The 25599-nt window shown below is 48.9% G+C and overlaps 1 protein-coding gene across 1 annotated transcript in view; it reads left to right on the top strand.

Annotated features, from left to right (window-relative positions):
* LOC135520723 (tripartite motif-containing protein 46-like) overlaps positions 1 to 20461 on the top strand; it is a 30302-nt gene extending 9841 nt beyond the window's left edge. The window contains exons 4-12 of the mRNA XM_064946485.1: positions 1419 to 1617; positions 5641 to 5787; positions 5987 to 6082; positions 6552 to 6805; positions 7701 to 7822; positions 7914 to 8246; positions 14873 to 15102; positions 15264 to 15331; positions 16253 to 20461. Coding sequence (XP_064802557.1) covers positions 1419 to 1617; positions 5641 to 5787; positions 5987 to 6082; positions 6552 to 6805; positions 7701 to 7822; positions 7914 to 8246; positions 14873 to 15102; positions 15264 to 15331; positions 16253 to 16670 — 1867 coding nt within the window. The 3' untranslated portion in view covers positions 16671 to 20461. The remainder of the gene's footprint in view (positions 1 to 1418; positions 1618 to 5640; positions 5788 to 5986; positions 6083 to 6551; positions 6806 to 7700; positions 7823 to 7913; positions 8247 to 14872; positions 15103 to 15263; positions 15332 to 16252) is intronic.
* The last annotated feature ends 5138 nt before the right edge of the window (positions 20462 to 25599 follow it).

Here is a 25599-nt window from a genome sequence, read left to right on the forward strand (position 1 = left end):
CCTCTCCTCACCTTTCATCCCCCCTCTCCTTCTCACCTCTCATCCCCCTCTCCTTCTCACCTTTCATCCCCCTCTCCTTCTCACCTCTCATCCCCCTCTCCTTCTCACCTCTCATCCCCCTCTCCTTCTCACCTCTCATCCCCCTCTCCTTCTCACCTCTCATCCCCCTCTCCTTCTTACCTCTCATCCCCCTCTCCTTCTCACCTCTCATCCCCCTCTCCTTCTCACCTCTCATCCCCCTCTCCTTCTCACCTCTCATCCCCCTCTCCTTCTCACCTCTCATCCCCCTCTCCTTCTCACCTCTCATCCCCCTCTCCTTCTCACCTCTCATCCCCCTCTCCTTCTTACCTCTCACCCCCTCTCCTTCTCACCTCTCATCCCCCTCCTTCTCACCTCTCATCCCCCTCTCCTTCTCACCTCTCATCCCCCTCTCCTTCTCACCTCTCATCCCCCCTCTCCTTCTCACCTCTCACCCCCCTCTCCTTCTCACCTCTCATCCCCCTCTCCTTCTCACCTCTCATCCCCCTCTCTCCTTCTCACCTCTCACCCCCTCTCATTCTCACCTCTCATCCCCCTCTCCTTCTCACCTCTCATCCCCCTCTCCTTCTCACCTCTCATCCCCCCTCTCCTTCTCACCTCTCATCCCCCTCTCCTTCTCACCTCTCATCCCCCTCTCCTTCTCACCTCTCATCCCCCTCTCCTCACCTCTCATCCCCCTCTCCTTCTCACCTCTCATCCCCCTCTCCTCACCTCTCATACCCCCTCTCCTTCTCACCTCTCATCCCCCTCTCCTTCTCACCTCTCATCCCCCCTCTCCTTCTCACCTCTCATCCCCCCTCTCCTTCTCACCTCTCATCCCCCTCTCCTTCTCACCTCTCTCCCCCCTCTCCTTCTCACCTCTCATCCCCCTCTCCTTCTCACCTCTCATCCCCCTCTCCTTCTCACCTCTCACCCCCTCTCCTTCTCACCTCTCATCCCCCTCTCCTTCTCACCTCTCATCCCCCTCTCCTTCTCACCTCTCATCCCCCTCTCCTTCTCACCTCTCATCCCCCTCTCCTTCTCACCTCTCATCCCCCTCTCCTTCTCACCTCTCATCCCCCTCTCCTTCTCACCTCTCATCCCCCTCTCCTTCTCACCTCTCATCCCCCTCTCCTTCTCACCTCTCACCCCCTCTCCTTCTCACCTCTCATCCCCCTCTCCTTCTCACCTCTCATCCCCCCCCTCCTTCTCACCTCTCATCCCACCTTCCTAACTTGTATCTAACCCACATCCAGTCTCACCCCCCCCTCTCTCTCTCTACAGTGATCTTGGCCAGTGACATCATTATGGTTTAATGTTGCTCTGTGTTCTCACTCTCCTCTTCTTGTATCAACCCCCACCCTCTCCACTGTTTCTCTCCCTCCCCTGTCTGGCTCCAGGTACAGACACACAGTGAGCCTGGGCAGCGTGGCTATAATGTGTGGCTTCTGTAAGGCTCCTCAGTCCTTGGAGGCCACTAAGGGCTGTGCTGACTGCAGGTCCAACTTCTGCAACGAGTGTTTCAAGCTCTACCACCCCTGGGGTACGCTCCGTTCCCAGCACGAACACATACTGCCCACCAACAACTTCAGACCCAAGGTATGTGTGTGTGTGTGTGTTTACATAGTATTTGGGGGGTGTATGTTGGAGTTAATTATGTTCATGACATTGTTTTTCCCTCTTCTCTGTATCCATATCTCTATAACTTCTTTACCTGTTTCCTCTACAGCCCCTACTCTCTCTCCTTCACCTGTTTCCTCTACAGTCCCCCTCTCTCTCTCCTTCACCTGTTTCCTCTACAGTCCCCCTCTCTCTCTCCTTCACCTGTTTCCTCTACAGTCTCTCTCTCTCTCTCCTTCACCTGTTTCCTCCACAGTCCCTCTCTCTCTCTCCTTCACCTGTTTCCTCTACAGTCTCTCTCTCTCTCTCCTTCACCTGTTTCCCCTACAGTCCCCCTCTCTCTCTCCTTCACCTGTTTCCTCTACAGTCCCCCTCTCTTTCTCCTTCACCTGTTTCCCCTACAGTCTCTCTCTCTCGCTCCTTCACCTGTTTCCTCTACAGTCCCCCTCTCTCTCTCCTTCACCTGTTTCCTCTACAGCCCCCTCTCTCTCTCCTTCACCTGTTTCCTCTACAGTCCCCCTCTCTCTCTCCTTCACCTGTTTCCTCTACAGTCCCCCTCTCTCTCTCCTTAACCTGTTTCCTCTACAGTCCCCCTCTCTCTCTCCTTCACCTGTTTCCTCTACAGTCCCCCTCTCTCTCTCCTTCACCTGTTTCCTCTATAGTCCCCCTCTCTCTCTCCTTCACCTGTTTCCTCCACAGTCCCTCTCTCTCTCTCCTTCACCTGTTTCCTCTACAGTCCCCCTCTCTCTCTCCTTCACCTGTTTCCTCTATAGTCCCCCCTCTCTCTCCTTCACCTGTTTCCTCCACAGTCCCTCTCTCTCTCTTCTTCACCTGTTTCCTCTACAGTCGCCCTCTCTCTCTCTCTCTCCTTCACCTGTTTCCTCCACAGTCTCTCTCTCTCTCTCCTTCACCTGTTTCCTCCACAGTCCCTCTCTCTCTCTCCTTCACCTGTTTCCTCTACAGTCCCCCTCTCTCTCTCCTTCACCTGTTTCCTCTATAGTCCCCCTCTCTCTCTCCTTCACCTGTTTCCTCCACAGTCCCTCTCTCTCTCTCCTTCACCTGTTTCCTCTACAGTCCCCTTCTCTCTCTCCTTCACCTGTTTCCTCTATAGTCCCCCTCTCTCTCTCCTTCACCTGTTTCCTCCACAGTCCCTCTCTCTCTCTCCTTCACCTGTTTCCTCTACAGTCCCCCTCTCTCTCTCCTTCACCTGTTTCCTCTATAGTCCCCCTCTCTCTCTCCTTCACCTGTTTTCTCCACAGTCCCTCTCTCTCTCTCCTTCACCTGTTTCCTCTACAGTCCCCCTCTCTCTCTCCTTCACCTGTTTCCTCTATAGTCCCCCTCTCTCTCTCCTTCACCTGTTTCCTCCACAGTCCCTCTCTCTCTCTCCTTCACCTGTTTCCTCTACAGTCCCCCTCTCTCTCTCCTTCACCTGTTTCCTCTATAGTCCCCCTCTCTCTCTCCTTCACCTGTTTCCTCCACAGTCCCTCTCTCTCTCTTCTTCACCTGTTTCCTCTACAGTCGCCCTCTCTCTCTCTCTCTTCTTCACCTGTTTCCTCTACAGTCGCCCTCTCTCTCTCTCTCTCCTTCACCTGTTTCCTCCACAGTCCCTCTCTCTCTCTCCTTCACCTGTTTCCTCTACAGTCCCCCTCTCTCTCTCCTTCACCTGTTTCCTCTATAGTCCCCCTCTCTCTCTCCTTCACCTGTTTCCTCCACAGTCCCTCTCTCTCTTTCTCCTTCACCTCTTTCCTCTATAGTCCCCCTCTCTCCCCTTCACCTGTTTCCTCTACAGTCCCCCTCTCTCTCTCTCCTTCACCTGTTTCCTCTACAGTCCCTCTCTCTCTCTCCTTCACATGTGACCTTTACAGTCCCTCTCTCTCTCTCCTTCACCTGTTTCCCCTACAGTCCCTCTCTCTCTCTCCTTCACCTGTGACCGTACAGTCCCTCTCTCTCTCTCCTTCACCTGTTTCCTCTACAGTCCCCCTCTCTCTCTCTCTCCTTCACCTGTTTCCTCCACAGTCCTTCACTCTCTCCTTCACCTGTTTCCTCTACAGTCCCCCTCTCTCTCTCCTTCACCTGTTTCCTCCACAGTCCCTCTCTCTCTCTCCTTCACCTGTTTCCTCTATAGTCCCCCTCTCTCTCTCTCTCTCTCTCCTTCACCTGTTTCCCCTACAATCCCTCTCTCTCTCCCCTTCACCTGTTTCCTCTACAGTCCCCCTCTCTCTCTCTCTCTTCACCTGTTTCCCCTACAGTCCCTCTCTCTCTCCTTCACCTGTGACCTTTACAGTCCCCCTCTCTCTCTCCTTCACCTGTTTCCTTTACAGTCCCACTCTCTCTCTCTCTCCTTCACCTGTTTCCTCCACAGTCCCTCACTCTCTCCTTCACCTGTTTCCTCTACAGTCCCCCTCTCTCTCTCCTTCACCTGTTTCCTCCACAGTCCCTCTCTCTCCTTCACCTGTTTCCTCTATAGTCCCCCCCTCTCTCTCTCTCCTTCACCTGTTTCCCCTACAATCCCTCTCTCTCTCTCCTTCACCTGTGACCTTTACAGTCCCTCTCTCTCTCTCCTTCACCTGTTTCCCCTACAGTCCCTCTCTCTCTCCTTCACCTGTGACCTTTACAGTCCCTCTCTCTCTCTCCTTCACCTGTTTCCTCTACAGTCCCCCCCCCTCTCTCTCTCTCTCTCTCTCTCTCTCTCTCCTTCACCTGTTTCCTCCACAGTCCCTCACTCTCTCCTTCACCTGTTTCCTCTACAGTCCCCCTCTCTCTCTCCTTCACCTGTTTCCTCCACAGTCCCTCTCTCTCTCCTTCACCTGTTTCCTCTATAGTCCCCCCCTCTCTCTCTCCTTCACCTGTTTCCCCTACAATCTCTCTCTCTCTCTCCTTCACATGTTTCCCCTACAGTCCCCCTCTCTCTCTCTCCTTCACCTGTTTCCCCTACAGTCCATCTCTCTCTCCTTCACCTGTTTCCCCTACAGTCCCTCTCTCTCTCTCCTTCACCTGTTTCCTCTACAGTCCCTCTCTCTCTCTCTCCTTCTCCTGTTTCCCCTACAGTCCCTCTCTCTCTCTTTCACCTGTTTCCCCTACAGTCCCTCTCTCTCTCTCCTTCACCTGTTTCCTCTACAGTCTCTCTCTCTCTCCTTCACCTGTTTCCCCTACAGTCCCTCTCTCTCTCTCCTTCACCTGTTTCCTCTACAGTCCCTCTCTCTCTCTCTCCTTCTCCTGTTTCCCCTACAGTCCCTCTCTCTCTCTTTCACCTGTTTCCCCTACAGTCCCTCTCTCTTTCTCTTTCACCTGTTTCCTCTACAGTCCCCCTCTCTCTCTCTTTCACCTGTTTCCTCTACAGTACCTCTCTCTGTCCTTCACCTGTTTCCTCTACTGTACCTCTCTTTCTCCTTCACCTGTTTCCTCTACTGTACCTCTCTTTCTCCTTCACCTGTTTCCTCTACTGTACCTCTCTTTCTCCTTCACCTGTTTCCTCTACTGTACCTCTCTTTCTCCTTCACCTGTTTCCTCTACTGTACCTCTCTTTCTCCTTCACCTGTTTCCTCTACTGTACCTCTCTTTCTCCTTCACCTGTTTCCTCTACTGTACCTCTCTCTGTCCTTCACCTGTTTCCTCTACTGTACCTCTCTCTGTCCTTCACCTGTTTCCTCTACTGTACCTCTCTCTGTCCTTCACCTGTTTCCTCTACAGTACCTCTCTCCTTCATGTGTTTCCTCCACAGTGACTCTCTGTGAGTTTGGCTGGTGACCTCCTTTTCTTCCTCCTCCTGTTTATATCTTCTTCCTCTCCCCTCCTCTCCTCCTTCTCCCCCCTCCCCCTTGATCTCTCTTCTTTCCTCCTCTCCTCCCCCCTCTCTCCTCTCCCCTCCTGCCCTCTCCTCTCCTCCTTCTCTCCTCTCCCCCTTGATCTCTCTTCTTTCCTCCTCTCCTCCCCCCTCTCTCCTCTCCCCTCCTGCCCTCTCCTCTCTCCTCCTTCTCTCCTCTCCCCCTTCTCCCCTATTAGGTCCTAACGTGTCTGGAGCATGAGCAGGAGAGGTTGTTGTGGTACTGTCGCTCCTGCCAGAGGCTGCTGTGTCCTCTCTGTAAGCTCCACAGAGTCCACCACGGCCACAAGGTGGCGCCCATCGCACAGGCCTGCCAGGCACTAAAGGTGTCTGTCTGTCTGTCTGTCTGTCTGTCTGTCTGTCTGTCTGTCTGTCTGTCTGTCTGTCTGTCTGTCTGTCTGTCTGTCTGTCTGCCTTTCTTCCCTCTATCTTTCCCTTCCCTGCCTGCCTGCCTGCCTGCCTGTTAAACCATGAAACTACATGTTTGCTTGCTGATATTGTCATCTGTCTCTCTTAACACCTGAGGACAAAATCACCAAGGAGATCAACTACATTCTGGCCAATCAGGACACAGTAAAGGCTCAGATAACTCAGCTGGAGAGTGCCATCACACACTTGGAGGTAAACTCTCTCTCCATCCTTTCTGTCTCTCTTTTGTCCAATCCACTAATTTCTTCCCTCTATCCTTCGATTGCCTCTTTCTCTCCATCACAGTATAACCTTCATGCTCTTCTTTCCCTCCCTCTACTCCCTCCCTTCTTCTCCCCTCCCCCACACTCTCTCCCTCTCACTCTCCCTCTACCCTCTCCCTTCTTCCCCCCCCTCTCTCTCTCCCTCTACCCCCTCCCTTCTTCTCCCCTCCCCCAAACTCTCTCCCTCTCACTCTCCCTCTACCCTCTCCCTTCTTCCCCCCTCTCTCTCTCTCCCTCTACCCCCTCCCTTCTTCTCCTCTCCCCACACTCTCTCCCTCTCACTCTCACTCTACCCTCTCCCTTCTCCCCCCCTCTCTCTCTCCCTCTACCCTCTCCATTCCCCCCCTCTCTCTCCCTCTACCACATCCCCTTAAACCCCCTCTCAACTCCCTCTCTAGTTGAACAGTGCGTTGGCGAGGGAGCAGTTGTCCCAGTCTGTGAGGGAGCTGGGGGCGTCTCTAGTGGAGCGACAGGGAGCGTTGACCCTGGCCCTGGAGGGGGCCCGGCTGAGGAGGGGGGAGGCCCTGTCGGCCCAGGTGTCTGAGAGGAGGGGTCTGCAGGAGCACGGCGGTTTAATGGCCTACACACAGGAGCTGCTCAAAGAGACCGACCAACCCTGCTTCGTACAGGCCGCACGAATCACCCACAACAGGTACGGGTGGTAGATGCAAGACACACATGCGCACGCACACACACACCGTGAGTAAATAACAGGTGCAATATCAACGCTTAACACTTACCAGCCACGCCCCCCTCTATATTTTCTCTCTCCCCGTTTCTATTTTCTCTCTCGCTCTTTCTCTCCCTTTTTCTCTGTCTCTGACTCTCTCCCTTTTTCTCTGTCTCTGACTCTCTCTCTTTCTCTCTCTTTCTCTCTGTCTCTGACTCTCTCTCTTTCTCTCTGACTCTCTCTCTTTCTCTCTGTCTCTGACTCTCTCTCTTTCTCTCTGTCTCTGACTCTTTCTCTTTCTCTCTGTCTCTGACTCTTTCTCTTTCTCTCTGTCTCTGACTCTCTCTCTTTCTCTCTGTCTCTGACTCTTTCTCTTTCTCTCTGTCTCTGACTCTCTCTCTTTTTCTCTGTCTCTGACTCTCTCTCTTTCTCTCTGACTCTCTCTCTTTCTCTCTCTCTGACTCTCTCTCTTTCTCTCTGTCTCTGACTCTTTCTCTTTCTCTCTGTCTCTGACTCTCTCTCTTTCTCTCTGTCTCTGACTCTCTCTCTTTCTCTCTGTCTCTGACTCTCTCTTTCTCTCTGTCTCCGACTCTCTCTCTTTCTCTCTGTCTCTGACTCTCTCTCGTTCTCTCTGTCTCTGACTCTCTCTCTTTCTCTCTGTCTCTGACTCTCTCTCTTTCTCTCTGTCTCTGACTCTCTCTCTTTCTCTCTGTCTCTGACTCTCTCTATTTCTCTCTGTCTCTGACTCTCTCTCTTTCTCTCTGTCTCTCTGTCTCTGACTCTCTCTCTTTCTCTCTGTCTCTGACTCTCTCTCTTTCTCTCTGTCTCTGACTCTCTCTCTTTCTCTCTGTCTCTGACTCTCTCTTTCTCTCTCCAGGCTGGTGAAAGCCATAGAGAATCTGCAGTGTTTCTCTCTCTCGGCTGATCCCTCCTTCAGACACTTCCACATGGACGCCTCCAGAGAAGTGAAACTCATCAGCAGCATGGGATACATAAGAGGTCCGTCTGTGTAAGAGGTTAGATCTGAAAGCTAACTCATCCCATCCACCAATATAACTCCCTTTTCTTCTCTGCCCCGCCCCTGCTACAGCCCCATTGGCTCCTGTGATTGACACTCAGCGCACGCTGGCCTATGACCAGCTGTTCCTGTGCTGGCGACTCCCACAGGACTCCGCCCCTGCCTGGCACTTCTCCGTGGAGTTCCAGCGGCGAATGGGATTGACCGAGGCAGGCTGGGGAGGAGAGGTCAGGAGTCCCAATGCTCCACTGGTGTGGCAACGCCTGGAGGAGGTGGGCGGGACTAGTGCTGTGATTGACAGGCTGGAGATGGACAGTGTGTACGTGTTAAGGGTGAAAGGAAGCAATAAGGCGGGGTTTGGAGAGTACAGCGAAGAGGTTTACCTGCACACACCACCCGCACCAGGTGAGACATACACACAGACACATATGTACGCAATTCATGATACAATTATTGTTGGGGAATTGTTTAAAAAGTCAATACCTCTTTTGTCCCAATCTATCCCTTCACCTTCTCAATTCCCTCATCTTCTCTCTGCATAACCCACTCCCTCTGTTCTGTAACCCAGCTCCACCCGCCGGCCCTCTCTCCATCCCTCCATCCTCTCTCCATCCCTCCATCCTCTCTCCATCCTCTCTCCATCCCTCCATCCTCTCTCCATCCCCCATCCTCTCTCCATCACCTCTATCCTCTCTCCATCCTCCATCCTCTCCATCCCTCCATCCTCTCTCCATCCCCCATCCTCTCTCCATCCCCCATGCTCTCTCCATCCCCCATCCTCTCTCCATCCCCATCCTCTCTCCATCCCTCCATCCTCTCTCCATCCCTCCATCCCTTTATCTCCATATCTCTCCTTCCTCTCTTTCACCTTGCTAACCCTCTGTACTTGATTCATCTCAGAATGAATGAACCATCCCACTCTCTGTCCTTCTCCTACCTCTCTCTCTCTTTCTCCTACCTCTCTCTCTCTCTCTCTCTCTCTCTCTCTCTCTATTTATCGACATCTCTCCCTCTCTGTCCTTCTCCTACCTCTCTCTCTCTTTATCGACATCTCTCTCTCTGTCCTTCTCCTACCTCTCTCTCTGTCTTTATCGACATCTCTCCCGCTCTGTCCTTCTCCTACCCCTCTCTCTCTCTCTTTATCGACATCTCTCTCTGTCCTTCTCTTACCTCTCTCTCTCTATCGACATCTCTCGCTCTCTGTCCTTCTCCTACCTCTCTCTCTCTTTATCGACAACTCTACCTCTCTATCCTTCTACTACCTCTCTCTCTCTCTTTATCGACATCTCCCTCTCTCTCTTTATCGACATCTCTCCCTCTCTGTCCTTCTCCTACCTCTCTCTCTCTCTTTATCGACATCTCTCTCTCTCTCTCTTTATCGACATCTCCCTCTCTCTCTTTATCGACATCTCTCTCTGTCCTTCTCTTACCTCTCTCTCTCTATCGACATCTCTCGCTCTCTGTCCTTCTCCTACCTCTCTCTCTCTTTATCGACAACTCTACCTCTCTATCCTTCTACTACCTCTCTCTCTCTCTCTTTATCGACATCTCCCTCTCTCTCTTTATCGACATCTCTCCCTCTCTGTCCTTCTCCTACCTCTCTCTCTCTTTATCGACATCTCTCACTCTCTGTCCTTCTCCTACCTCTCTCTCTCTTTGTAGACATCTCTCCCTCTCTGTCCTTCTCCTACCTCTCTCTCTCTTTATCGACATCTCTCTCTCTGTCCTTCTCCTACCTCTCCCTCTCTCTCTTTATCGACATCTCTCCCTCTCTGTCCTTCTCCTACCTCTCTCTCTCTTTATCGACATCTCTCCCTCTCTGTCCTTCTCCTACCTCTCTCTCTCTCTTTATCGACATCTCTCCCTCTCTGTCCTTCTCCTACCTCTCTCTCTCTCTTTATCGACATCTCTCCCTCTCTGTCCTTCTCCTACCTCTCTCTCTCTTTATCGGTATCTCTCCCTCTCTCTCCTCCTACCTCTCTCTCTCTCTCTCTCTCTCTCTTTATCGACATCTCCCTCTCTGTCCTTCTCCTACCTCTCTCTCTCTCTCTTTATCGACATCTCTCCCTCTCTGTCCTTCTCCTACCTCTCTCTCTCTCTTTATCGACATCTCTCCCTCTCTGTCCTTCTCCTACCCCTCTCTCTTTATCAACATCTCTCCCTCTCTGTCCTTCTCCTACCTCTCTCTCTTTATCGACATCTCTCCCTCTCTGTCCTTCTCCTACCCCTCTCTCTCTTTATCAACATCTCTCCCTCTCTGTCCTTCTCCTACCTCTCTCTCTCTTTATCGGTATCTCTCCCTCTCTCTCCTCCTACCTCTCTCTCTCTTTATCGACATCTCTCCCTCTCTGTCCTTCTCCTGCCTCTCTCTCTCTCTCTTTATCGACATCTCTCACTCTGTCCTTCTCCTACCTCTCTCTCTCTTTATTGACATCTCTCCCTCTCTGTCCTTCTCCTGCCTCTCTCTCTCTCTTTATCGACATCTCCCTCTCTGTCCTTCTCCTACCTCTCTCTCTCTTTATCGGCATCTCTCCCTCTCTGTCCTTCTCCTACCTCTCTCTCTTTATCGACATCTCTCCCTCTCTGTCCTTCTCCTGCCTCTCTCTCTCTCTCTTTATCGACATCTCTCACTCTGTCCTTCTCCTACCTCTCTCTCTCTTTATTGACATCTCTCCCTCTCTGTCCTTCTCCTGCCTCTCTCTCTCTCTTTATCGACATCTCCCTCTCTGTCCTTCTCCTACCTCTCTCTCTCTCTTTATCGGCATCTCTCCCTCTCTGTCCTTCTCCTACCTCTCTCTCTTTATCGACATCTCTCCCTCTCTGTCCTTCTCCTGCCTCTCTCTCTCTCTTTATCGACATCTCTCACTCTGTCTTTCTCCTACCTCTCTCTCTCTTTATTGACATCTCTCCCTCTCTGTCCTTCTCCTGCCTCTCTCTCTCTCTTTATCGACATCTCCCTCTCTGTCCTTCTCCTACCTCTCTCTCTCTTTATCGACATCTCCCTCTCTGTCCTTCTCCTACCTCTCTCTCTCTCTTTATCGGCATCTCTCCCTCTCTGTCCTTCTCCTACCTCTCTCTCTCTCTTTATCGGCATCTCTCCCTCTCTGTCCTTCTCCTACCTCTCTCTCTCTTTATCGACATCTCTCCCTCTTTGTCCTTCTCCTGCCTCTCTCTCTCTTTATTGGCATCTCTCCCTCTCTGTCCCTCTCCTACCTCTCTCTCTCTTTATCGGCATCTCTCCCTCTCTGTCCTTCTCCTACCTCAATCTCTCTTTATCGACATCTCTCCCTCTCTGTCCTTCTCCTACCTCTTTCTCTCTTTATCGACATCTCTCTCTCTGTCCTTCTCCTACCGCTCTCTCTCTTTATCGACATCTCTCCCTCTGTCCTTCTCCTACCTCTCTCTCTCTCTCTTTATCGACATCTCTCCCTCTCTGTCCTTCTCCTACCTCTCTCTCTCTTTATCGACATCTCTCCCTCTCTGTCCTTCTCCTGCCTCTCTCTCTCTCTTTATCGGCATCTCTCCTTCTCTGTCCTTCTCCTACCTCTCTCTCTCTCTTTATCGACATCTCTCCCTCTCTGTCCTTCTCCTACCTCTCTCTCTCTTTATCGGCATCTCTCCCTCTCTGTCCTTCTCCTACCTCAATCTCTCTTTATCGACATCTCTCCCTCTCTGTCCTTCTCCTACCTCTTTCTCTCTTTATCGACATCTCTCTCTCTGTCCTTCTCTTACCGCTCTCTCTCTTTATCGACATCTCTCCCTCTCTGTCCTTCTCCTACCTCTCTCTCTCTTTATCGACATCTCTCCCTCTCTGTCTTTCTCCTACCTCTCTCTCTCTCTTTATCGACATCTCTCCCTCTCTGTCCTTCTCCTACCTCTCTCTCTCTCTCTCTTTATTGGCATCTCTCCCTCTCTGTCCTTCTCCTACCTCTCTCTCTCTTTATCGACATCTCTCACTCTGTCCTTCTCCTACCTCTCTCTCTCTCTCTTTATCGACATCTCTCCCTCTCTGTCCTTCTCCTACCTCTCTCTCTCTCTTTATCGACATCTCTCCTTCTCTGTCCTTCTCATACCTCTCTCTCTTTATCAACATCTCTCACTCTGTCCTTCTCCTACCTCTCTCTCTCTTTATCGACATCTCTCCCTCTCTGTCCTTCTCCTACCCCTCTCTCTCTTTATCAACATCTCTCACTCTGTCCTTCTCCTACCTCTCTCTCTCTCTTTATCGACATCTCTCCCTCTCTGTCCTTCGCCTACCTCTCTCTCTCTTTATCGACATCTCTCACTCTGTCCTTCTCCTACCTCTCTCTCTCTCTCTTTATCGACATCTCTCCCTCTCTGTCCTTCTCCTACCTCTCTCTCTCTCTTTATCAACATCTCTCACTCTGTCCTTCTCCTACCTCTCTCTCTCTCCCTTTATCGACATCTCTCCCTCTCTGTCCTTCTCCTACCTCACTTTCTCTTTATCGACATCTCTCCCTCTCTGTCCTTCTCCTACCTCTCTCTCTCTCTTTATCAACATCTGTCCCTCTGTCCTTCTCCCACCCCTCTCTCTCTCTCTCTCTTTATCAACATCTCTCCCTCTGTCCTTCTCCCACCTCTCTCTCTCTCTCTCTCTCTCTCTCTCTCTCTCTCTCTCTCTTTATCAACATCTCTCCCTCTGTCCTTCTCCTACCTCTCTCTCTCTCTTTTATCAACATCTCTCCCTCTGTCCTTCTCCTACCTCTCTCTCTCTCTCTCTCTCTCTCTCTCTCTTTATCAACATCTCTCCCTCTGTCCTTTTCCTACCTTTCTCTCTCTCTGTCTTTATCAACATCTCTCACTCTGTCCTTCTCCTACCTCTCTCTCTCTCTTTATCGACATCTCTCCCTCTCTGTCCTTCTCCTACCTCTCTCTCTCTCGTTATCAACATCTTTCACTCTGTCCTTCTCCTACCTCTCTCTCTCTCTCTCTCTCTCTCTTTATCAACATCTCTCCCTCTGTCCTTCTCCTACCTCTCTCTCTCTGTCTTTATCAACATCTCTCACTCTGTCCTTCTCCTACCTCTCTCTCTCTCTCTCTTTATCGACATCTCTCCCTCTCTGTCCTTCTCCTACCTCTCTCTCTCTCTCTTTATTGACATCTCTCCCTCTCTGTCCTTCTCCTACCTCTCTCTCTCTCTTTATCGACATCTCTCCTTCTCTGTCCTTCTCCTACCTCTCTCTCTCTTTATCGACATCTCTCACTCTGTCCTTCTCCTACCTCTCTCTCTCTCTTTATCGACATCTCTCCCTCTCTGTTCTTCTCCTACCTCTCTCTCTCTTTATCGACATCTCTCACTCTGTCCTTCTCCTACCTCTCTCTCTCTTTATCGACATCTCTCCCTCTCTGTCCTTCTCCTACCTCTCTCTCTCTCTTTATCAACATCTCTCACTCTGTCCTTCTCCTACCTCTCTCTCTCTCTCTTTATCGACATCTCTCCCTCTCTGTCCTTCGCCTACCTCTCTCTCTCTTTATCGACATCTCTCACTCTGTCCTTCTCCTACCTCTCTCTCTCTCTTTATCGACATCTCTCCCTCTCTGTCCTTCTCCTACCTCTCTCTCTCTCTTTATCAACATCTCTCACTCTGTCCTTCTCCTACCTCTCTCTCTCTCTTTATCGACATCTCTCCCTCTCTGTCCTTCTCCTACCTCACTTTCTGTTTATCGACATCTCTCCCTCTCTGTCCTTCTCCTACCTCTCTCTCTCTCTTTATCAACATCTCTCCCTCTGTCCTTCTCCCACCCCTCTCTCTCTCTCTCTCTCTTTATCAACATCTCTCCCTCTGTCCTTCTCCTACCTCTCTCTCTCTCTCTCTCTCTCTTTATCAACATCTCTCCCTCAGTCCTTCTCCTACCTCTCTCTCTCTCTCTCTCTCTCTCTCTCTCTCTCTTTATCAACATCTCTCCCTCTGTCCTTCTCCCACCCCTCTCTCTCTCTCTCTCTCTCTCTCTCTTTATCAACATCTCTCCCTCTGTCCCTCTCCTACCTCTCTCTCTCTCTCTCTCTCTCTTTATCAACATTTCTCCCTCAGTCCTTCTCCTACCTCTCTCTCTCTCTCTCTCTTTATCAACATCTCTCCCTCTGTCCTTCTCCTACCTCTCTCTCTCTCTGTCTTTATCAACATCTCTCCCTCTGTCCTTCTCCTACCTCTCTCTCTCTCTCTTTATTAACATTTCTCCCTCTCTGTCCTCACACTGTCCATACTGTATAAACACTCCCCCAGTCTCCTGTGTTATTAAGTGTACATGTGGCTTACTAAAGGAGACTAGTTTATTAATTTCTCAAAACCTGATCGGTGATCAGCAGTCGTACCTGTATTGGTCTCGGTTTCTCTCCCTCTTTAGAACTCTCTCTCTCTCTTATTTCCTGCTCTCCTCGTTCCCTCTCTTTCCTGGGGTGTATTTATTCCTCCAGAATACATCAGTTTCCTGTAGATGTAAGCAGGTTGCACCTCTGCTCCTCTCCCTGATGCTATATCAAACCCTTCCCCTTCTTCCCCCTCTCCCTCCTCTTCCTCTTCCCCTACTTCTCCTCTACATCCTCTTCTCCCTCCTCCTCCTCTCACTGTCCCTCCTCTTCCTCCCCCTCTCCTCTTCCTCTCCTCCTCTCCTTCTCCCTCCTTCCTCCCCCACTCCTCCTCCTCCACTCCTCCTCCCCCTCTCTCCCTCCTCTTCCTCTTCCCCTACCTCTCCTCTACATCCACTTCTCCCTCCTCCTCCTCTCACTGTCCCTCCTTTTCCTCCCCCTCTCCCTCTCCTCCTCCTCTCCCTCTCCCTCTCCTCCCCCTCTCCTTCTCCTCCTCCTCCCCCTCCTCCTCCTCCTCCTCCTCCCCTCCTCCTCCTCCCTCCCCCTCTCCCTCTCCCTCCCTCCTCCCCTCCCCCTCCTCCTCCTCCTCCCCCTTTCGCTCTCCCCCTCTCCCTCTCCTCCCTCTCCCCCTCCCTCCTCCTCCCCCTCTCCCTCTCCCTCTCCTCCTCCTCTCCCCCTCCTCCCCCTCTCCCTCCTCCGTCAGTGTTGTGTTTCTCTCTGGACTCTCGCTGGGGTTTGCATGCTGACCGACTGGCTCTGGGTAAAGGACAGACGTATGCCCGCAGCGTGCCCGGCCTCTCTCTTCTGCAGGCCGCTGACCGCTCCCTCACTTCCTGTCACCTGACCTCTGACCTCCTCATAGGCGACCTGGCCATCACACAGGGAAGGCACTACTGGGCATGCTCGGTGGAGCCCGGCTCCTACCTGGTCAAGGTGAGAAATAGAGATTTTGTGTGTGTGTGTGTGTGTGTGTGTGTGTGTGTGTGTGTGTGTGTGTGTGTGTGTGTGTGTGTGTGTGTGTGTGTGTATGTGCGTGCGTGGGTGTGTGTAACTTACTCAATCTAATTTGTCATTTTTCTCTCTGCGTTCCTCAGGTGGGAGTTGGACAGGAGGCCAAGCTCCAGGAGTGGTTCCACCTTCCCCAGGACATGGCCAGCCCCCGGTGAGAGAGGAGGGAGGGAGGTAGAGGGAGGGATGGAGAGGGAGGTAGAGGGAGTGATGGAGGGATGGAGAGGGAGGTGGGGACAGAGGGAGGTAGAGGGAGGGATGGAGAGGGGAGGGGGACAGAGGGGGACAGAGGGAGGGATGGAGAGGGAGGGGGACAGAGGGAGGTAGAGGGAGGGATGGAGAGGGAGGGGGACAGAGGGGGACAGAGGGAGGGATGGAGAGGGAGGGGGACAGAGGGAGGTAGAGGGAGGGATGGAGAGGGAGGTGGGGACAGAGGGAGGTAGAGGGAGGGGGACAGAGGGAGGTAGAGGGAGGGAGGTAGAGGTAGGGGACAGAGGGAGGTAGAGGTAGGGGGACAGAGGGAGGTAGAGGTATGGGGACAGAGGAAGGTAGAGTAGGGGGACAGAGGGAGGTAGAGGTAGGGGGAGAGAAGGAGGTAGAGGTAGGACGACAGAGGAAGGTAGAGGTAGGGGGACAGAGGGAGGTAGAGGTAGGGGGACAGAGGGAGGTAGAGGTAGGGGGACAGAGGGAGGTAGAGGTAGGGGGACAGAGGGAGGTAGAGGTAGGGAGACAGAGGGAGGTAGAGGTAGGGGGACAGAGGGAGGTAGAGGTAGGGGGACAGAGGGAGGTAGAGGTAGGGGGACAGAGGGAGGTAGAGGTAGGGGGACAGAGTGAGGTAGAGGTAGGGGGACAGAGGGAGGTAGAGGTAGGGGGTAGTAAAGAAGTGGTTCCAATGACACTAAAACTAACCAAGTAAACTCAGTCTCCCCCGTCCTCCCTCTTCCTCACTCCCTATCCCCCTTCTCTCTTCCCGTTCCCCCTCCCTCTCTCTCCCGACCCCTTCCCTCTCTCTTCCCATTCCCCCCTCCTCTCTCTCCCCCTCCCCTCTCTCTCCCGACCCCTTCCCTCTCTCCAGCTATGACCCAGACAGTGGCCATGACAGTGGGGCTGAGGATTCCCCAGACTCCTCCCCTCCCTTCTGCTTCCTCACCATGGGCATGGGCAAGGTCCTCTTACCCCAGGGGGCAGCAAACTTACACCACAGTACCCACAGTACCCATGGGAACAACCATGGCCCTCCTACTGCCCCCCTGCCCCCGCGCCTGGGGGTTTGTCTGGACTTCGAAAAGGGGCGGGTCACGTTCTACGACGCCCACTCGCTGCGTACCCTGTGGGAGGGGCATGTGGATTGCTCTGCCCCTGTGTGCCCGGCCTTTTGTTTCATTGGTGGAGGGGCACTGCAGCTGCAGGAGCTGGTGGCCAATCGGAGCACTGAGGAGCCACTGCACAGAAGGGTCACCATCCAATCACGCGCCACCAATTTAGGTAACTGAAGAAGCATGGAGTGGAATGATTTGGAAAGACCCTTCGTCAACTTGATGTTTACTTGTTTATGTTTAGGTTTCATTTGTAATGTCTGCAACTGTTGATAATGTACATTATGCAGAAGGAAGAATGTCAATGTCCCGGAATCTAGTGGATTATAAAGCGTTCTGCAGGTTACATCAGGATATGTGTATTCTGTGATTCCAACTGTTGCTGTGTTGCATCTGACAAGGACTCATGAGTGGGACGTTAACTGTTAAATGACTCATGAGTGGGACGTTAACTGTTAAATGACTCATGAGTGGGACGTTAACTGTTAAATGACTCATGAGTGGGACGTTAAATGTTAAATGACTCATGAGTGGGACGTTAACTGTTAAATGACTCATGAGTGGGACGTTAACTGTTAAATGACTCATGAGTGGGACGTTAACTGTTAAATGACTCATGAGTGGGATGTTAACTGTTAAATGACTCATGAGTGGGACGTTAACTGTTAAATGACTCATGAGTGGGACGTTAACTGTTAAATGATTCATGAGTGGGACGTTAACTGTTAAAGGACTCATGAGTGGGACGTTTAAAGAACTCATGAGTGGGACGTTAACTGTTAAATGACTCATGAGTGGGACGTTAACTGTTAAATGACTCATGAGTGGGATGTTAACTGATAAATGACTCATGAGTGGGACATTAACTGTTAAATGACTCATGAGTGGGACGTTAACTGTTAAAGGAATCATGAGTGGGACGTTAACTGTTAAATGACTCATGAGTGGGACGTTAACTGTTAAATGACTCATGAGTGGGACGTTAACTGTTAAATGACTCATGAGTGGGACGTTTAAAGGACTCATGAGTGGGACGTTAACTGTTAAATGACTCATGAGTGGGACGTTAACTGTTAAATGACTCATGAGTGGGACGTTAACTGTTAAATGACTCATGAGTGGGACGTTAACTGTTAAATGACTCATGAGTGGGACGTTAACTGTTAAATGACTCATGAGTGGGACGTTAACTGTTAAATGATTCATGAGTGGGACGTTAACTGTTAAATGACTCATGAGTGGGATGTTAACTGATAAATGACTCATGAGTGGGACGTTAACTGTTAAATGACTCATGAGTGGGACGTTAACTGTTAAAGGACTCATGAGTGGGACGTTAACTGTTAAATGACTCATGAGTGGGACGTTAACTGTTAAATGACTCATGAGTGGGACGTTGACTGTTAAATGACTCATGAGTGGGACGTTAACTGTTAAATGACTCATGAGTGGGACGTTAACTGTTAAATGACTCATGAGTGGGACGTTTAAAGGACTCATGAGTGGGACGTTAACTGTTAAATGACTCATGAGTGGGACGTTAACTGTTAAAGGACTCATGAGTGGGACGTTAACTGTTAAATGACTCATGAGTGGGACGTTAACTGTTAAATGACTCATGAGTGGGACGTTAACTGTTAAATGACTCATGAGTGGGACGTTAACTGTTAAAGGAATCATGAGTGGGACGTTAACTGTTAAATGACTCATGAGTGGGACGTTTAAAGAACTCATGAGTGGGACGTTAACTGTTAAATGACTCATGAGTGGGACGTTAACTGTTAAATGACTCATGAGTGGGATGTTAACTGTTAAATGACTCATGAGTGGGACGTTAACTGTTAAATGATTAATGAGTGGGACGTTAACTGTTAAATGACTCATGAGTGGGACGTTTATTGTTAAATGACTCATGAGTGGGACGTTAACTGTTAAATGACTCATGAGTTGGACGTTAACTGTTAAATGACTCATGAGTGGGACGTTAACTGTTAAATGACTCATGAGTGGGACGTTAACTGTTAAATGACTCATGAGTGGGACGTTAACTGTTAAATGACTCATGAGTGGGACGTTTAAAGGACTCATGAGTGGGACGTTAACTGTTAAATGACTCATGAGTGGGACGTTTAAAGGACTCATGAGTGGGACGTTAACTGTTAAATGACTCATGAGTGGGACGTTAACTGTTAAAGGACTCATGAGTGGGACGTTAACTGTTAAATGACTCATGAGTGAGACGTTAACTGTTAAAGGACTCATGAGTGGGACGTTAACTGTTAAATGCCTCATGAGTGGGACGTTTAAAGGACTCATGAGTGGGATGTTAACTGTTAAATGACTCATGAGTGGGACGTTAACTGTTAAATGATTAATGAGTGGGACGTTAACTGTTAAATGACTCATGAGTGGGACGTTTATTGTTAAATGACTCATGAGTGGGACGTTAACTGTTAAATGACTCATGAGTGGGACGTTAACTGTTAAATGACTCATGAGTGGGACGTTAACTGTTAAATGACTCATGAGTGGGACGTTTAAATGACTCATGAGTGGGACGTTAACTGTTAAATGACTCATGAGTGGGACGTTAACTGTTAAATGACTCATGAGTGGGACGTTAACTGTTAAATGACTCATGAGTGGGACGTTTAAAGGACTCATGAGTGGGACGTTTATTGTTAAATGACTCATGAGTGGGACGTTTATTGTTAAATGACTCATGAGTGGGCCGTTAACTGTTAAATGACTCATGAGTGGGACGTTTATTGTTAAATGACTCATGAGTGGGACGTTTATTGTTAAATGACTCATGAGTGGGACGTTTATTGTCAAATGACTCATAAGTGGGACGTTTATTGTTAAATGACTCATGAGTGGGACGTTTATTGTTAAATGACTCATGAGTGGGCCGTTAACTGTTAAATGACTCATGAGTGGGACGTTAACTGTTAAATGACTCATGAGTGGGACGTTTATTGTTAAATGACTCATGAGTGGGACGTTTATTGTTAAATGACTCATGAGTGGGACGTTTATTGTTAAATGACTCATGAGTGGGACGTTAACTGTTAAATGATTCATGAGTGGGACGTTAACTGTTAAATGACTCATGAGTGGGACGTTTAAAGGACTCATGAGTGGGACGTTTAAAGGACTCATGAGTGGGACGTTTATTATTAAATGACTCATGAGTGGGACGTTAACTGTTAAATGACTCATGAGTGGGACGTTAACTGTTAAATGACTCATGAGTGGGACGTTAACTGTTAAATGACTCATGAGTGGGACGTTAACTGTTAAAGGACTCATGAGTGGGACGTTTATTGTTAAATGACTCATGAGTGGGACGTTAACTGTTAAATGACTCATGAGTGGGACGTTAACTGTTAAAGGACTCATGAGTGGGACGTTAACTGTTAAATGACTCATGAGTGGGACGTTAACTGTTAAATGACTCATGAGTGGGACGTTAACTGTTAAATGACTCATGAGTGGGACGTTAACTGTTAAATGACTCATGAGTGGGACGTTAACTGTTAAATGACTCATGAGTGGGACGTTAACTGTTAAATGATTCATGAGTGGGACATTAACTGTTAAAGGACTCATGAGTGGGACTTGATTGTTAAATGACTCATGAGTGGGACGTTAACTGTTAAATGATTCATGAGTGGACGTTATCTGTTAGGACTCATGCTACCTGCACTTCACATAGATCTTATTGTTTTAAATCAAACCAAAATGCTCACATTGTGGAACATTCTCTCATAAGCTTCAAACATGTATTACAAATCAAGATTGTATACATATCTATTCTATATTTTGAGACAAAATAGAGATGAATGGGATTTACACATTATGGATAGAAAGGATTTTGCGTAAATCATGCGTTGATGTCAATGGGAAGATTTAGGATGTGTGTGTGTTCACCTGAATTAAAATTATAATACTTCTTTTATCATTCTCATCTGAGCTGGCTGAATATTTATACTGTTTTATAGCTTTTTATTCATAGCTTTTATGATTATTATGACTGGCAATAATACATTTTTACTCAACAGATTATTACTAAAAATATAGATCTTACAGGGTCGAGGCTCAGACTGTCAGTATTCATACAGTATATTGAGTGTGTGTGTGTGTGTGTGTGAGTGTGTATTTTTACTTGAATGCATGTGTGTACATGTGTGTGTGTGAGAGAGAGAGAGTGAGAGACAAAGAGAGAGGGAGATATATATACACAGTACGTGTCAAAAGTGTATTTTGACTATTTTCTACATGGAATCATGTAGTAACCAAAGTGTTAAACAAATATATTTGTGGAGGCCAGGTCATCTGATGCAGCAGTCCGTCATTCTTGATCAAATAGCCCTTTCACAGTCTGGAGGTGTGTTGAGTTATTGTCCTGTTAAAAAACAAATGATAGTCCCACTAAACCAGATGGGATGGTGTATTGCTGCAGAATGGTGTGGTAGCCATGTTGGTTAAGTGTGCCTTGAATTCTAAATAAATCACAGACGGTGTCACCAGCAAAGCACCCCCACACCATCACTCCTCCTCTTCCATGCTTCACGGTGGGACCAACACATGTAGAGATCATCCGATTACCAACTCTGCTTCTCACAAAGACACTGCAGTTGGAACCAAATATCTCAAATTTGGACTCATCAGACCAAATGACAGCTTTCCACCAGTCTAATGTCCATTGCTCATGTTTCTTGGCCCAATCAAGTCTCTTCTTCTTATTGGTGTCCTTTAGTAGTGGTTTCTTTGCAGCATTTCAACCTTGAAGGCCTGATTCACGCAGTCTCCTCTGAACAGCTGATGTTGAGATGTGTATGTTACTTGAACTCTGTGAAGTGTTTATTTGGGCTGCAATCTGAGGTGCAGTTACCTCTAATGAACTTATCCTCTGCAGCAGAAGTAAGTCTGGGTCTTCCTTTCCTGTGACAGTCCTCATGAGAGCCATGTTTTAATGTCTTGATGGACTGTCGTTTCCCTTTGCTTATTTGACCTGTTCTTGCCATAATATGGACTTACTAAATAGGTCTATCTTCTGTATACCACCCCTACCTTGTCACAACACAACTGATTGGCTCAAATGCATTATTTTAAGAAGGAAATAAATTCCACAAATTAACTTTTAACAAGGCACACCTGTTAAAACCCCTTTGTGCTAGATGTGGCGCTAGCAACCCACCTCGACAACAGGAGTGCGAAATTCAAATGATAGAAATAGTAATAACAAACAAGTCAAACAACGTTTATAATCAAACCTGAGGTACCCTCAGATAAATAAACGATAAAATTTAAGACGGAGAATTGTTATTGTCTTTACCGGAGATAAACAACAAAGTATGTGCTCTCATCGACGTTCGTTAAAACACTACAGCGAAAATGGGAGCCAAATTCTAGCTCATTTTTCCAAAAACAAGCCTGAAACTCTTTCTAAAGACTGTTGACATCTAGTGGAAGCTCTAGGAACTGCAATTTGGGATGTTTTCCCTTCATATTAAACATGACAGACATTGGAATCAGTGGTGGGCTGAATTCTTTTTTTTTCTGGATGGTTTGTCCTCAGGTTTTTGCCTGCCATATTAGTTATGTTATACTCACAGACATTATTGTAACAGTTTTAGAAACTTTAGAGTGTTTTCAATACAAATCTATCCAATTATTTGCATATCCTAGCTTCTGGGCCTGAGTAACAGGCAGTTTACTTTGGGCACGCTTTTCATCCAGGCGTAAAAATACTGCCCCCTAGCCCAAAGAGGTTAATTGAAATGCATTCCAGGTGACTACCTCATGATGCTGGTTGAGGGTATGCCAACAGTGTGCAAAGCTGCCATCAATGCAAAGTATGGCTACTTTTAAGAATATCAAATATATTTTGATTTGTTTAACACATTTTTGGTTACTACATGATTCCATATGTGTTATTTCATAGTTTTGATGTCTTCACTATTATTCTACAATGTAGAAAATAGTCAAAATAAAGAAAAACCCTTGAATGAGTAGGTATGTCCAGACCTTTGACTGGTACTGTATATATATCAGTAGAGCCTGCTGAGGGGAGAACAGCTAATAATAATGGCTGGAATGGAGTGAATGGAATGGTATCAAGAACATGGTTTTCATGTGTTTTATTCCGCTCCATTCCAGCCATTATGAGCCGTCCTCCCCTCAGCAGCCTCCACTGATATATATATAGAGAGAGTCCAGTCCAGTCCAATCCAATCTGTTGCTCGGACGTCTGGCTGTAACAACCATGCTTTCTGTTCTGTCTGTCCTGAATGATCTGGTTGTAAAATACAGTCTTATATCTTACAGCACTTGAATGACTTTAGACTGTAGCAGCTCCCTCATTTAGACTTTTCCATGCTGACAGAATGTGTGTAAACGTCATGAGAAAAAGGAATAAACAATTCAACAGTTACATTGAGGTGTTATGAGGATGATGTTCTGTTTCAGGCACAAGCACATATCAGCTCCTCCACCTCCTTTCAGCTCCTCCACCTCTCCTCTCAGCTCCTCCACCTCTCCTTTCAGCACCTCTACCTCTCCTTTCAGCTCCTCCACCTCTCCTTTCAGCTCCTCCACCTCTCCTTTCAGCTCCTCTACCTCTCCTTTCAGCTCCTCCACCTCTCCTCTCAGCTCCTCCACCTCTCCTTTCAGCTCCTCCACCTCTCCTTTCAGCTCCTCCACCTCTCCTTTCAGCACCTCTACCTCTCCTCTCAGCTCCTCCACCTCTCCTCTCAGCTCCTCTACCTCTCCTTTCAGTTCCTCCACCTCTCCTTTCAGCTCCTCCACCTCTCCTTTCAGCTCCTCCACCTCTCCTTTCAGCTCCTCTACCTCTCCTTTCAGCTCCTCCACCTCTCCTTTCAGCTCCTCCACCTCTCCTTTCAGCTCCTCTACCTCTCCTTTCAGCTCCTCCACCTCTCCTTTCAGCTCCTCCACCTCTCCTTTCAGCTCCTTCACCTCTCCTTTCAGCTCCTCTACCTCTCCTTTCAGCTCCTCTACCTCTCCTTTCAGCTCCTCCACCTCTCCTTTCAGCTCCTCCACCTCTCCTTTCAGCTCCTCCACCTCTCCTTTCAGCTCCTCCACCTCTCCTTTCAGCTCCTCCACCTCTCCTTTCAGCTCCTTTACCTCTCCTTTCAGCTCCTCCACCTCTCCTTTCAGCTCCTCCACCTCTCCTTTCAGCTCTTCTCTCTGTTCCACCACCATGTTCCTCAGCTCCACTCTCTGTTCCACCACCATGTTCCTCAGCTCCACTCTCTGTTCTACCAACATGTTCCTCAGCTCCACTCTCTGTTCCACCACCATGTTCCTCAGCTCCACTCTCTGTTCCACCACCATGTTCCTCAGCTCCTCTCTCTGTTCCACCACCATGTTCCTCATCTCCACTCTCTGTTACACCACCATGTTCCTCAGCTCCACTCTCTGTTCCACCACCATGTTCCTCAGCTCTTCTCTCTGTTCCACCACCATGTTCCTCAGCTCCTCTCTCTGTTCCACCACCATGTTCCTCAGCTCCACTCTCTGTTCCACCACCATGTTCCTCAGCTCCACTCTCTGTTCCACCACCATGTTCCTCAGCTCCTCTCTCTGTTCCACCACCATGTTCCTCATCTCCACTCTCTGTTACACCACCATGTTCCTCAGCTCCACTCTCTGTTCCACCACCATGTTCCTCAGCTCTTCTCTCTGTTCCACCACCATGTTCCTCAGCTCCTCTCTCTGTTCCACCACCATGTTCCTCAGCTCCACTCTCTGTTCCACCACCATGTTCCTCAGCTCCTCTCTCTGTTCTACCAACATGTTCCTCAGCTCCTCTCTCTGTTCCACCACCATGCTCCTCAGCTCCTCTCTCAGTTCCACCACCATGTTCCTCGGCTCCTCTCTCGGTTCCACCACCATGTTCCTCAGCTCCACTCTCTGTTCTACCAACATGTTCCTCAGCTCCTCTCTCTGTTCTACCACCATGTTCCTCAGCTCCTCTCTCTGTTCCACCACCATGCTCCTCAGCTCCTCTCTCAGTTCCACCACCATGTTCCTCAGCTCCTCTCTCGGTTCCACCACCATGTTCCTCAGCTCCTCTCTCAGTTCCACCACCACGTTCCTCAGCTCCTCTCTCGGTTCCACCACCATGTTCCTCAGCTCCTCTCTCAGTTCCACCACCATGTTCCTCAGCTCCTCTCTCAGTTCCACCACCATGTTCCTCAGCTCCTCTCTCAATTCCACCACCATGTTCCTCAGCTCCTCTCTCTGTTCCACCACCATGTTCCTCAGCTCCTCTCTCAATTCCACCACCATGTTCCTCAGCTCCTCTCTCAATTCCACCACCATGTTCCTCAGCTCCGTTCAAATCAAATCAAATCAAATGTATTTATATAGCCCTTCGTACATCAGCTGATATCTCAAAGTGCTGTACAGAAACCCAGCCTAAAACCCCAAACAGCAAGCAATGCAGGTGTAGAAGCACGGTGGCTTGGAAAAACTCCCTAGAAAGGCCAAAACCTAGGAAGAAACCTAGAGAGGAACCAGGCTATGAGGGGTGGCCAGTCCTCTTCTGGCTGTGCCGGGTGGAGATTATAACAGAACATGGCCAAGATGTTCAAATGTTCATAAATGACCAGCATGGTCAAATAATAATAATCACAGTACCGTAATTTCTGGACTATGAAGCACACCTGAATATAAACCGCACCCACTGAATTATTAAAAAATATGTATTTTGTACATAAATAAGCCGCATATGTCTATAAGCCGCAGGTGCCTCCCGGTACATTGAAACAAATGAACTTTACACAGCCTTTAAACGAAACACGGCTTGTAACAAAAATAAATAGCCTTTAAACGAAACACGGCTTGTAACAAAAATAATTAGGCCTTTAAACGAAAAACGGCTTGTAACAAAAATAAATAGGCCTTTAAATGAAACACGGCTTGTAACAAAAATAAATAACCTTTAAACGAAACACGGCTTGTAACAAAAATAAATAGGCCTTTAAACGAAACACGGCTTGTAACAAAAATAAATAGGCTTTAAACGAAACACGGCTTGTAACAAAAATAAATAGGCCTTTAAACGAAATACGGCTTG

The sequence above is a fragment of the Oncorhynchus masou genome, chromosome 29, assembly GCF_036934945.1.
Source record: "Oncorhynchus masou masou isolate Uvic2021 chromosome 29, UVic_Omas_1.1, whole genome shotgun sequence".
NCBI lineage: Eukaryota > Metazoa > Chordata > Actinopteri > Salmoniformes > Salmonidae > Oncorhynchus > Oncorhynchus masou.